This window comes from Dreissena polymorpha, chromosome 4 (genome assembly GCF_020536995.1).
Source record: "Dreissena polymorpha isolate Duluth1 chromosome 4, UMN_Dpol_1.0, whole genome shotgun sequence".
NCBI classification, from domain to species: domain Eukaryota; kingdom Metazoa; phylum Mollusca; class Bivalvia; order Myida; family Dreissenidae; genus Dreissena; species Dreissena polymorpha.
This window is the reverse complement of record NC_068358.1, coordinates 58,184,767-58,199,335: the sequence shown is the minus strand read 5'-3', so window position 1 is coordinate 58,199,335 and position 14,569 is coordinate 58,184,767. Positions and strand designations below refer to the sequence as shown.

The following is a 14,569-nucleotide window of genomic DNA, read 5'->3' as shown; positions in this document are numbered from 1 at the left end:
AGTAAATCACCCAGTTAAGACATAACATTGTTTTAATTTAAAAAATTGAAGAATGTGCATAAAAATTGCAACATATTTAACAATAAACTTAGCTTATATGCTATATTAAATCAAATTACGTTAGAAAAGAAATAAAATGCGCTACAAAAAGTATGCGTCGTCGGCAGGATTCGAACCATCGCGGGGAAAATCCCAATAGATTTTTAGTCTATCGCCTTAACCACTCGGCTACTGCAATTTTACACAGGATCTTCAACCTTAGAAGAAATCGCGGGAAATTATTATGGGTGCGCTACCTTAACCACGTATTAATATGAACGTCTATGCTCCAAAGAACGACGATGATAATTCGAAATTACGGAAAAACGATGAAGATAACGCAACCGTTCGATGATGATAACGAAACATTACGATGACGAAGAAACAATACTTCGACGGTACGATGATGATGATAATCCGATATAATTTCGTGTAAAAAAAACATCGTATTGTCGCGCCATTGTCAACCTCACTGATCCGCTATTAACTTATCGTCATCGTGTTGTCACCGTGGAATTTTGTTTACAATACATTATTGAATATGGACCATGTCAATATAAAGTATGATTTAAGAAATGCGACCTAAATATGAACATTATTGTACGCACGTGGAAATTTATACGTGTTTGCGTGAATTTCATTATGTGTGCACATGAACACCTTTAAGCGCAAACATGAGTATCATAACGTAGACACATTTAAATGAACACTTAAAATGTAATTTTAAGTTAGCACTTACTCATCTAAATGTACGCAATCGAGCCTCTTTATATATGCATTTTAGCGTTTAATCGTTTTGAATTTTTTACTTGAGCACTTATACGCTCACACGTGAGCATTGTTATGTGCCCTTTTTGTTGAGAGTTTTGTGAGCAATGTATTCTGTGCGCGCATGGATCTATTTACATGAGCAAAGACATTATTTCTATTTCAGTGCTTGAGTCTTTTTTTTATGTGCTTTCTTGAACATCATATTTTGCGAACTTTTTGAGACCGATATATGAGCGTCCTTACGTTCGGACGTCTGTATGTGTGTATGTGAATAAGGTTGCTTGTGTGTATATAACTATATAGTGAACAGTGGGCATGTAACGTGTACATCGTTGAAAAAAAAACGAAATTTATTGAAGAAAGACGCACATAATTCGATACTTGTTCATCCGTCATTTCTATTTAATAACATGATAACATCAAGTTCACAATATATTTTATTAAGTCTTACGAATACATACAGGACTCCCGTACGTGATACCCGTAATTTTAAGAAACAGGGGGAGTACTCCTCCTAAACTAACACAAGACATGGCATTTAAGCCACGAGTTGACTCTTAAATAAAGTTTTGAGCTGCGTATGGAAAAATCCAGTGAAATATTTTTTAATAAACCACGAGCCATATCATGTGTAGCACGAGGCCGACTTCCTATGAGCGCGAACTCACAATCACGATGTGGCTTCCAAAGCCTTGGGAAGATCATTTACAAATAAAATAAAATACAAATAATTGCCTCAGGCTGTCTGCTTTATGATTCGCAACTTTAAATAATCGATTCGCATAAAATACGACAAAAATTGCCTTCAACGAAGCTTCTACTCTCAATAATTTTAAGCTACTATAAACCTGTAGCTCTAAGTCGTTCAAAGACTCTAGTTGAACCTTCCGCTACTCCCTCACACGACCCCTACCCTCTGAAGAACGGCTACACGTGCAACAGGAACTATGCAGCCCAGGCAGCACCGTTTGAAGTCAACTTAATTACCCAAATGCTCCAGAAAACTGTTCTTTAGAGTATCGTACTCTTTTCTTCGAAAGTTGTCCCTCTTGCCTCCACAGGAGAAGTGTGCATTTACCAATTTGCGAGTCTTTATATACTGGCGAACCGAGCGCATTCTAGGCAACGGGAAGGTAAGATCCGGAAACTGCCAACGTTAACGAATTCCCTTCGCGTTTGAAGAATCTTACCGATTGCCTTCCGTACTCTACGTAGACTATCGGTCATGAGTTTCTCATTCACTGCCACACAAACGAGCCGAATATATATGTAGGATTTTGTAGACATATTCCCAAAAATATCAAATGTTATAACAATGCTTAATAAATCATTTCTAACGAGACAATTAAATTACTTTGTGAATTAAAGTAACAATTCCATATTGTATACGTGGCAACTGTAAAACTAAGAGAGGTTATTATACTGAAACAGTGAAGAAATGCACAGTATCTAATTTGACCCCGACACTTTTCGTCATAATGTACTTGTTGGTCTTGTAAATGGAAGATTTTGTGAAATGTTAATGAACGTTATTACGTCAGACATAATTCAAACTTATGTATAATTTGATTCTCTGCGTGTCCGTTATTATAGCCAACCGACATGGACTCATTAGAACATAATATTAACCGTAATTACTCTAAGTTTTCGGACAGTCTGATTTTCGGCCACCCAAGTTATAGCCAAAATAATTCTTTTTCGGTGACTCTAAATTTTCGGACATACGGGTTTTCGTTCATAATTCATAACTCTTAATTTTCGGGCAGTTTATTTTACAATGATATTTTACCAGAAAACTGCCCTGTTGCGTTTATCTGGTGCGTTTTTAAAACCGTATAAAGGTCATAAAAGCTGGCAGAAGAATGCCTTAACAAAATTGACAAAGTCATTTGCTTTATTAGGTTAATAACTATGTTTACCGATGAGAAGATGGTTTCACCCAACAACCTTTTACATTTTCGGACATAAAACAAATACAATTTAAGTGTCCGAAAACTTGGTGAATACATTTTATTTTTACCAATTTAAATATACAAGAAAGTTCATCAGAGAGTTTAAATGTTAATTGCTAACTTAAATAGGGAATATAAAAACCTTTTCAATAGTTTCTTCATTAAATCAATACGAAAATGGTTTTTAAAACTGTCTTTGATAAAGTCACATGACGAAGACGAGAATATGGCCACCGTTTATTTTAAAGTAAAAATTCCTCCTGTATTTGTCCGTTGTGTTTATTGTAAGCATGCGCATTCATAACGGACAGCGCGATGTAGAAAACGCGAAAATACCGCTGTTAGAATGATGACGACAATTCCACAGTGCGATGAACAAGTCACGAACTTATATCGACTTACCACAATCGTACTGACGCAGTATCTAGTCTTCATCATCATAATATCGCGATGTTATCATAGTACAGTATGTTATCGGGAGTGTAATGTCGTGATTTCGAGACAGACTCATCGCATTATTAAAATCAATCGATGCATTGGCGATTGACACAACGGGATTCCGTACAAAGGGGCTATCATGTTTTCCGACAACTTTATCTCAGTATTGATATGAAGCTGCAAATAACGTATCCATATTTGGAACTCAAGATGGTTGTATACATTTGTGCACAAAGTTTCGTTGTTTTGCATGCATGTAATAAATATAATTGTTTAACGACAATGTATACTTATGTAAAGTCTATGTGTTCATTAAAACACCAAAATCATTCATACTTCTGAGTTAGTATCCTCTTTCTTGTAAAGTCATTATCGTGATTACAGATGATTAAATAAAGCGCTGAAGGCACTGAAGTTGTTAGCTGTTGTATAATCTTAGACGCAACTCATTTTTCAACATTATGTTTATATCGCAAGTTTTAAATGAACACACCCAATCAAATTTATCAAGAGTGTGTCTTAAAGCACAGGTTGAGATGTGGGGGTTGCAAATCATTAATAAAAAAGATAATTTAAGCTTCATTTTTGGAAAACAGGGCTTAATGCGTGTGCATTAATTGTCATCCCAGTACCAGAGACTGTCTTTAAACGAAAAACACCATAAAATCAGAAAGTGTCGTCCTTGACTAGCTTGTGCGCATTGTACATGCTAATCAGTGTGCACAGGCTAATCGTATTTGACATGCATTAAGCCCCGTTTTCCCTGAACGCAGCCAATATATACAGATTTAAATGATAAACACTAGACTGGCCAATGTCGTCTTACAAGCTGGTAAACCCTACTGATTAAATATACACACTCTGTGGAAGTAGAGCAGATGCTCCTAGCATTCGTCGTCTGAATAATTTTACTGCAGGTAAGCGTAGTAGAATTGCAGTTATCATTCCTAGCTAACGCTCACAACTAAAAACGCGAAAAACGATTATTATATGTTTCAAAAAAATGCGGACACCGGATATTTAATGTAATAGGCACTGGATAAAAATAAAAGTTCTACACTTAAGTACATTTCGGCAAAATTGAACTTTTGGTGCTTCTGATATGGTTATACTAAATAGACGGTTTTAGTTCAAGATCCATGCAATACGACGAGCCATTTGAAGTACCAGAGCAAAACTGTATTGGTGATGCTCGCAAACGTTAAATGTGGCAAAATACAAGATTTTTAATATCGTTATATCTTACTCGCTTCAGGGTACGCATTAACGGAACAGTAAGCGTTTTATTTTTGTTAGTTAAATTTCAATGTTAAAAATGAACGCTTTTTAGACAAATTAAATGTTACAAATGATGAAAATGTGTTTTTAACTTGTTTCAAATCGTTGTGCATTAACCATATTAGGTTGCGTCAGTGTGGCGTTTATTATGGTAATTGCTGTTAGAACACAAACGATATGCATCTCGATAAAAATGTTCTGAACACACGAACTAGTCTTCATATTAATTGTAATGTGTATTCATATATCAAGTGCCAAGTTATTTTACTTTATCCAGTTCCAGTATTTCATTTTTTCGCTTGTCATCCAGTTCCAACATTATCTGTAAGCGATTTATTTTCAACGCGAATACTTACGTAACATTAGTTGCATGTTGTTTCCATCAACTTTAGTATAACTATGGTTCTGAGCATTGTGCATCAGTTGTTGAACATGTTTTTCTCCATACCAACAGCCGTAACGAACAAAGCTCTTTTCTTATAACCTCGTTCCTAACTATGAGATACCCGGTAGGTATTGTAACGTACGATAACCTTAAGTCGTCAGTCTTATACACATTGGTCTTGTTTGGGCTTGTATTGTGGCGGTAACTATATCGTAGCGCAAAGTATCAAGTTAAGGTGCGTTCTGTTACTGATTGTGATGAAATAAATAGGTTTTCAAAGAAGGGGTTGGTCTGACAACTTTTTATTTAATGAAACATTGTGTCGTCAGAAAAATTATTGTTAAGTCGTATACCTAATGTCGTCATTTCACCGAGTTAAAAAAAAATAAAAGACAACAAAACAATTCCCTAATGCAGTAAGTGTTTTAAAACATGAAATTAACAAAACCAATCTGAGTATGTTGCATACATACACAAAGCATATTAAAATCGTCAACCATGACGTTCAAGACAATACGCTTAATTGTCATTATAATATTAACGAGAACTGAAACCAGAAAATAATGAATGTCTAACAGCATGAAATGGTGTAAAACGACTGGCATTTATTAATTGTAACGTTACTCTTATACAGTCACACACAATATTAATTTTAATCTCCTTTTTAAACATTTCGATAACAATAGCTTTATGGAAATTGTCGAACGCAAAACAAAACTATGAAAATAACTGTTATACTCTTAACATAGCATCGTGATATTAAGGCTGCGGTAACAATTATACTTTGACATAGTATGATACTGATAAAGAGTTCATTTATTATTTTAATTCCATTACTTTGATGTAGATGCATGTATGCATCTGCGCTGTCGTGGTTACCATGGATATGTCAGATTCGTCGATCTTGAAGGCTATGGCACATGTCTGTTGCGGCCCGGTGCGTCGATTGCGTACAATGGGTTCTTCAAGAGGACGCAACAAGTACCTAGACTTTCCTTTGTTTAAAGAAATCTCATTCACAGCCTTGGCGCAATCACGTTTCAAAGTCCCAATTTTTCGGAGGCCATCAAATACTGCCACCGCCATGGAATCGTAGGGGTTAGTTGGCTTCAGTTCGTCGTGATAAGTGCTAAGCAGTTCAAGCGCCCATTCGACCATAATGATGCATGCCCACATTGCGTATGACGATTTTTTTCATACTTGTATACCTGAAGAGGACAAAAGTGTTATATGAACTCGGTTTAGTGATGTTTATTCCTGTTGAGTGAACTTGACTACCGAAAGGCGAGACAATGCTTAATGTTAACTTTTAACGTCACGATGTTATGTGTACACTATGTTATGGTTACGTGTTTTATTGTTCTGTATTCATTTGGTCTGCAGGTTTGTTTTGTTGTGTCTTCATTTGTTTTTCGTTTTTCTTTTCTTCTTTTTCTTTCAGCTTTTCGGCCTTGAGTTTTTCTCTCTGTTGCTTTTTGTCTTCCATTTCTTCCTGTTTACGCCGTTTTTCAATTTCGTTTTGAAGTCGCTTTTCTTCTCGTTCTCGTTTGCGCTTCTCCTTTTGTTCACTTAGATGCTGTTTTTGTTTTTCCTTTTCTTCTAACTCTTCCTGTACTTCTCTGCTTGTTAACACCCTGGCTTTTCCAATCCCACGTTTGCTGACCGATCTTTGTGTCGGCGTTGGAACCACGAGAACGTTGACTAGGTCCTCTGGAATGAGGCCCGCCCTTACCAAGGGTGGTCCACAACGGTACATGTAGGTACAGTCGACTCTCTCTGTGTTTTCACGGCTGTAGTTGCAACAGATAGGACGTCATGTTGTTCTACAGGATTACTTGAACTTGCTGCTTGGCTTTCAACCTGGCCCTTAAGGTGACGCCATGGTTGAAACACAGTATCTTGTAAGTCGATGCTGCAACTGTAACACTGCTCAAACTTGCGTTTTTTCGGGGTGTCAATGTACACTCCATCGCAGCAAGTGCAAGTTCTGAATGGCAGTCGGTGGCACTGTTTTCTATCGGTTGCGTGTCGCTCAAAGACTGCTGAGAAACGCTTGCTTGTTGCAATGTCAGTATTCCGTCATCACCAACGGTGAAGCTGACGTCAAAAAGTATGTCATCTATCTGCGACGATTCAATACTGGAGAATGAGCATTCCATCTGAACTGCAGTGTCAGGTTAAGTTACTTGTACCTCTTGGTCCGTGTTCGTCTCTGTTGTGGGAACCTCGAGATCAATTGAGTTTGGATCAGCATCAGTGCATGAGCGGAGCAGCAACGTTTTTTCAACGGCATTAGGGTTTAACGGAAATATTCCGCATTTTCGAAAGCCCTCTGTGATACAATCCATTGAGAAACTTTTCTCAAAAATAACCTTAAAAACAGCACTGACTTGTGCGGAACGCTAATGTGGGAGGAAGCTCCATCCTGAATCAGGAGTATTGGGCGCTGAGATACTGCATGCGCCAAAAAGTTTTCTCGAACCACTGTAAGTACAGGGTCTGATCCATGAAGCCGCTGTCAGAGCAGGCGTAGCTCGCATTCACTGGACCCAGGCGATGGTACGGCCCTCCTGGCAAGCTGTTGGTGAAGATAATCATAGGCGGCAACGCATGGCCAGCAGCGTTCATGAAGCAGTGTACAGATATATGTTCATTTGTTGCCACAGACAGTGAATGGGCATGCCTTTTTCTTGTCGGAACAATGACCTTTTGACCAGCCGATTTATTGAGGAAAAGCGCAGCTTCGTCGCAATTATATATACGATCAGGCTTGTCAGTCAATTCATTACTCTCCAGTGTCTCTTTCAAAAGAGAAAAGTACTCTCGTAGGGCATTCACACTACCTAATGAGGCCGTCCCTCTGTCCAATGAATCAGGGCGACGCAATCCTAATCCAGGATGCCGGGACTTAAAGCCGTTCCACCAACTTCGAGATGGACCTGAGTCTGAAAATACATCCCCTCTACCACGTTCCTTCGCTATACACCAGGCGAACCCAATTAATTGCTGGATTGATAGCGGAAACCCACGGTTAGCCATGTACCCAATATAGCTTACGAGTGCAGCTTCCTCGTCCGTTGTCAGTGCCGTGTCGACCCCCATTTTAGCATCCAGTGCAACTTTTCCACTTATCCTATCTGACAACGTCATTCTTGGCACTCCGAATTTTTTGGCAGCTGAAGAAACTGACATGCCTCCTTTTACGGCATTATAGGCCGAAATCATATTTTGAGTAGACCATTTTCGTAATTGTGATGGACGATTTTCCATTTTCTGCAACAATGTTAGAATTATGTAATTGTGTAATTTCTCGAGCTTTAGTAATGCATTTCAATATATATTGTTACACAAAACTAAAATCTAGACAGTTTTATGTTTAACTTTACTTTTAACTTTATGCTCAACTCAGTTGATTTTTGTAATGTTTTTTTTTTCACAAACAGTTTTCATCATATGCTTATTCCTTAAATCGTCATAATGTATCAAATGTCGTCAGTGACATATGTATCTTTTTGTTTGCTTCTTTGTATACTTTAACCTTATTAAAGGGAGGTTATTAGGTTATTCCATGTAATTTAGTGCCTTTGGGTTTATTCAGACATGTTAAACAATGGCGACAATGACCCACGTGGCTTTCGCCTAAACACACCGTCGCAGCACTTTATTATTCGCCCGTGTACAACCCGCAGACAGAAAAGTGTGGTATTGGAAAGCCCAAGAATTTAATGATTTATAATCCTGGTCTCATTGAAAAATATTAAAAGGCAAAAAAGAAGATATTTACCTTTTCAATGAACGCGGGCTTCAAACTCTCGGGGGTAATCAGGGGGAAATAACTCGATACTTAAAATAAATGACCACTTTAGGTGCATGACGACTTAGGTTATCGTACGTTACATATTCTTTCATTCGTTCTGATAAAAACGTGTATTTTCATATAGATTTTGACTGAGTAATCAAACTGTGTCACTCATCGGACGGCGGACGGCTCCGACGTGTCCAGTCTGCCTGGAGATCGGACACATCGGCTGGCAACCGGATTATTTGTCACTGGGGCATTAGACAAATACTTTTTCATCACGTAACATTGCGTCATTATGATAACACTGGCAAAATTGTTATTAACAGGACTAGAAACGAAGTCTTTTGTTTTTTTCTAATTTCTTAAGATTGTGCCATTTGGATATTATAGTGTAGACCTTGCATATTTTACTGTTTACAATTATTAAGGTCATAAACAAAAAATATGCGTTAACAAATACAATAGTCATGCAAAATAACACTCATCACATGCATGCAACCTAACTATTTACAAGAATTAAAGTAATCAACCCAATAATAGAAGAATACGAATCATTAACATTCTACCTAGTAATAACTTTAAGCTTCCAGTCATGCTTATTCATGCGTGAAACTACAGTTAATAAATAAAATTTTTTTTGTTAAGTATATCTTTATATTAATTGATTGCTTTCTGTTGTATTATTTATGCAATATTGCTCCTACTTAAAAAAGTTTGAATTGGTATGGACCCAAAAGATAACCTTTGTTGCTTATATACCCAACCATCATAATAGAGTATGGCGACAACCCTTGTACAGGGTGCAGTATCCACGGGGTTTTCACACGGGCTGGACAGAATGTAAACACATCGTTAAGAACTTTATTTTAGCAAATATCTCATGTTATTGAAATACATTTGCATTACTCTTTAGTGCAGTTTGTGCCGATTTCTTGAAGCAGAAGAATAAATCATTGAATACGTCTTAAATCGGTGACAAAATTTCACGTTGCGTGAAGCATAGCCGTGCATTATTAATAGAATTTTCGAAGAAGAACACAGGCTTATTAAATAAAATAATTCAGATGTATTTTAAATTGCCATAAGCAGAATAAAATATGTCTTTTATGCACCCGATGAAATTCTTAAGAAAACTTGTTATAAAAAGTTACAAGAAAAAAAGCACCTCTTACCGTTGTGTTTACATCCATTAACATTATTGGGATCCCTACAAAGACACGTGATCCTGCTCACTGTGTACAAAGTTATCTCGAATAGTGCAAAGTTTACATTTACGCAAAATTTTAAGCGTGATGAACACAACTGTCAATTCGATCACAAAAACGTATAATTGGGAGGTCACGGGTTCGATCCCCACCGGGGGAACGTTCTATAGATACCAGGTAATGGTTCTACCCAGGAAACGAACCCAATAGCATTTCCATAAGCCTTAGGCTTGAGATGCAATCGAACACAAATAAACAGATTTAAGCTAAATAATATGACTTTTGAAGCTCGACGGCGTCAAAGTAATCTAGTTATTGTATACTATTTTCATTATAACTATGTGATATTAACGAAACGATTTATCCGATATACATGAAATACGAAACGTTAAGCAAAGCTACTGTATTAAATAATTTTAAATTGAATAATTTTTAGTCATTTAAATGAGAAGAAAATCAAGAGTTCCCAAATAGAATTATGTTTTATATGGAAAATTTATATGAAAAAAACACACAACATTTTAGCACAATAATAATTTTGTATGCATGTTTTGAGATAAATTTCAGCGTGCTACCTATTTTAATGTAAAATCTAACTCTTGAATGTATTGTAATAATTGTGTCTATATATAACTCGAAATCATGCGTGTATATTCTTCTTTCATACGAAGACTGAACTCCATCATCGCATCGCTACCCGAGAAAATTCAAGACGCACTTTGACTTCTTCCCATTCGCGACCTCGACCGCTTCAACATGTAGCTCAGTGTCGCCGAAAATCATATTAACGTTAACTGAGCGGTCAGTACCAGATCCTGCCAAATCGACGGTTAGGTTGCCGATATCTGTGCAGTTAGGATCTGTAACGTACATCGGATCTTTGTCCGTCGAAGCGAAGAATCGAAAGCCAATCTGAGTTTGATCAGCATTAACTGGAGTGTATGACTTGGCCACGTTGTTTTGGCCAAACACCAATTCCTGACCAATCTCAACGTGCTTGCCAAAGATGTTTGTGCAATATTCTTTCCCATCGTTGCCTGTTATCTTATTTGCTTCAGGGTGAGAACCTTTCTTAAAAAGAATCGACGTTCCAACTCCATATGTGTACCTAGATCGCCTCTCTTTTATGATTAATGGATTGTGACCGAAAACGACTGCGCCTTTAAGAATAGCAAGACCAGCGTCATTTGGAATGATGATCTTCTTGTCTGAAGACGTTGCATCTTTTATTACTTTCTGTAGAAGAACAGACTCTGAAAAGCCTCCAACCATCAGAATCGTCTTGACATCTTTTAATTCTGATTTGGAAAACAAGTTTTTTAGGTGAGAAGCCGCTTTTTCGCAAGCATCTTTGAAAAAGCTTTCTGCAACAGCTGGCTCTAATCTAATCTTGTCACCCATCCAGGTTACTTTTCCCTTGTACTCCGCCATTGAATTTATATGTACTTTGAGGTCTTTCCCGTGCTTTGCCTTGAAAATGTCGTTTAAAGCCGACGGTACCTTTATTGTGACTTTATCCTGCATGCCAGGACTGAACTTTCTCTTAATAATTTCAAATGACCTAAATATGTCAATGTAATCTGCTGTCTGTGTCGCTTCTAGATCGGCCATGACGTCATTACCACATAGCTCAGCCAAGAAGAGCCTTAACAAAACAAAAAAGTTATATATGTTGCAAACCGTGTTCATCATGAATAATAAATAATCTTGACTTACATGTAATGTTTGTATATCATTTGAACTAATTGTGTGCGACGTTTTATACCACAGTTATTGTATATACGTTTAAAGTAAATGAAATTCATAAAACAACAGAATGAAAGAAGCCTGTGTCTAGTTCTGGTACTTAATAAGGAAGATTAAAGTTGTCAATAGACGGGTTTCGCATTACTTTTAGTTCAAGCAATTATCACGACGTAATAATATATCGATATTTCCAAAACGAGATTCGTTACGTGTGGATAGAAGGTATGATTGGGGGAATAACGGCCATTGAACGTGTATTTCATATAAATAACCACACATTCGACTCATGGAAACGTATACATAAAAGAATCATGACAAAAGAAACGTAAGTGTAATTTAATTGTTTTATTCTCGCTTAAATGAGTCTAATCAATGTTTGATCATTATCTTGTTTGAACACATGGTTAGTTTGGAAATGTGAAAAGTAGGGTCATAATCTAAAGATACTCATAACGTAATGAGCATGGTCAGTGTCATACCGATTTGTGAAGTAATAAACTGGTGACGCGCTCGACGGCTATGAAGCTACCCTCATGAAACATAAGTTCTAATAAAATCATATTGATATTACGATATAATTTAATATAAATCAAACTTTATTTAAGACAACAAATAAATAGTATTGCTCTTGATGAGAAAAGGAGTTTATAAATTGTACGTGCGCGTTACAACATAGCTGAAAAGTACATCATCGCTGTTTTTAACAAAAATGTCTACATACATACTTTTCTTCGTATACTTATTAGAGTATAAAGTTTGATGTTTGATGGGTCTATTTTTTCTGTTAACTTAGGTGATAATTTTCGAATGCATTGATATTAACCGAAGCTTCAAAGTGCGAGGGTAATACAAATAATGTATGCTTATTGGTGATATACACATGTTTTGACGCCTTTACGCTATTGATTCGATGTATCACAGGGAGCAACTCTTACAGTACTTGATATCGGAAATGAGAGATTAGTTTATACGACGCATTGCATCAAGGAGAGATGACAACGCAAACCATTACAATTCAGTTAAATTCTTTAGGAATAATCATCGCCACAAAGTACATCAACAGTGAATAAACGTTTGTACCTAAAGGCTTTATCAACGTACGTCCCACCCCAGTCTCCGCCAGTGGCTGCATACATTTCCTTTAACCCACCACTAGACGTCACTTCATGAACAGTAATATCAACCGTACCGCCTGTGTGAAACATACATAATGATGGAAATTATTTCCGTATTATTTACGGATATCACATTTTGAATAATGGAATCAACGATATGACAAAGGACTTTTGCATTTCCATGAAAAATTCCTGCACGGACAAACAATTTACTTTATGGAAACTGAATTTTGCCAATTGGCACGTTTACTCCAGTATTTATATGTCCTCAGTAAGAAGTGAACATTGAATTATAAACAATATTTTGAAGAATATGACCAGGTTCATTATTATTATTATAAATCGTCTTATTATTACTAGAAAATACGTACCACCGGCGTCAAAAACGAGGTATTTTGTGTTCGGTTGAAAGGGCATGAATGTCTGGCTTCCTTTCAGCGCTGACATCGGTAAATGCCTGCAGCATAATGACGCCGCCTCTGGCTCCAAAGCGATTAATAGGTTTTCATCTGTCATACCAGCCTACAATAATCATTTACAGTACAATTATACATACGATTTAGCAAATGCATTATTTTACAGAAGCAACGCTTTGTACTCAAATTATATCAAATGTTATATTGTTCATTACATTGAATATGCAATTATGTTCAGAAAACAAGTAAAAATGTAGTATGACTACAATAAAAAGCGAAGCACACACATTTTAACGTATTAACTTAATGCTCATTACATTAATGTACAAATGTAACAAAAGAACAATACCTTTTCAGCTGCTTCACGCATGAATTGCTTGGCTACATCATTCCATATTGCCGGCACTGTCAGAACCCAGCGAATATCGTTTTCCCTGGCGTCAGGTATCGGTTTACGAACCTGGTCTAAGAGATGGTCTTTCAAGTACTTTATACACGCGGAAAAGACGTCAATCGCAGGCATTTTCTTGCCCATCACATCATCAAGCATAAATCGACGTTTCAGTTTCTATAAAAGGGCAAAGTAAAGTCATGTTGAGGACTTGCATTGGTGAATATATAAGGTATGTGTATATTATTGAATTTCCTAAAACTTTTTAACGTGTTGGTCTAATTATTGAAACTTCATTTGAAATTACTAATGTCCTAAACGTAAAACAATGATATATGTTTTTTATGATCACAGCCGTACAATAAAAGTTCATGAACATAGTCTTCCCATTCATCATTGTTGACTAAAAATGCATTAGTTTCCTTTTACGCTTTGGTGAACCTTTATTAATATCAATTGATTGGATGGAGAATTAAGAATATTTTACCAAGCGGTTAAATAGCTCCATTTTGAAGCGTCGAAAATAATAATAGTCTTTGTGTTTGTCGTCTTCGGCAAGTTCGCTGTAAGCATCTTCTGCCTCGAAACCGAATTTGTAGAACTTCTTGTCTTTGTCGAACATGATACACGTAGAGGTCTTCAGTGACATTAATGTACCTCCAATCCATGTGTTTGAATGAATCTATTAGAAAACACATAATATATTGAAGTGGATTCTGAAATAGGGGTTTCAATTGTTTACTTCAAAATAAATGCGCTTCCAATTGTATGGCACTACATAGTTCTCTATGATCTCCACTTGCATGCGATGTCAAATAATTTAAGTTAGAATTAAAATGAATCACTTATGTCTGTTTGCGAAGTGTTAACAGACTGAAATAAATATATATATAGCCACTAAAGTGCGTAGTCTGCTTTTTTTCAAAAACAATGTTAGAATCAAGTTGGAGCAAGTTAACCCATTCACTTATTCAATACAAGAATTAGTCGACGATGCCTTTAACTGCAATTAATCAGTAAATATCATTTCA

General features: G+C 36.6%; 1 protein-coding gene across 2 annotated transcripts in view; it reads right to left on the bottom strand.

The window, feature by feature from the left end:
• The window catches only part of LOC127875929 (heat shock 70 kDa protein 12A-like), a 110,419-nt gene that overhangs the window by 94,734 nt on the left and 1,116 nt on the right, over positions 1-14,569 (bottom strand). Inside the window, exons 2-6 of one of the 2 annotated variants that reach the window (XM_052420686.1) lie at positions 14,026-14,220; positions 13,497-13,715; positions 13,103-13,253; positions 12,697-12,808; positions 10,339-11,515 (exon numbers count right to left, since the gene is read on the bottom strand). In XM_052420686.1, the coding sequence (XP_052276646.1) occupies positions 10,564-11,515; positions 12,697-12,808; positions 13,103-13,253; positions 13,497-13,715; positions 14,026-14,220 (1,629 nt within the window). In that variant the 3' untranslated portion in view covers positions 10,339-10,563. Of the gene's footprint in view, positions 1-10,338; positions 11,516-12,696; positions 12,809-13,102; positions 13,254-13,496; positions 13,716-14,025; positions 14,221-14,569 lie in introns of those variants that run through there. The other variant, XM_052420687.1, reaches the window with a different exon arrangement.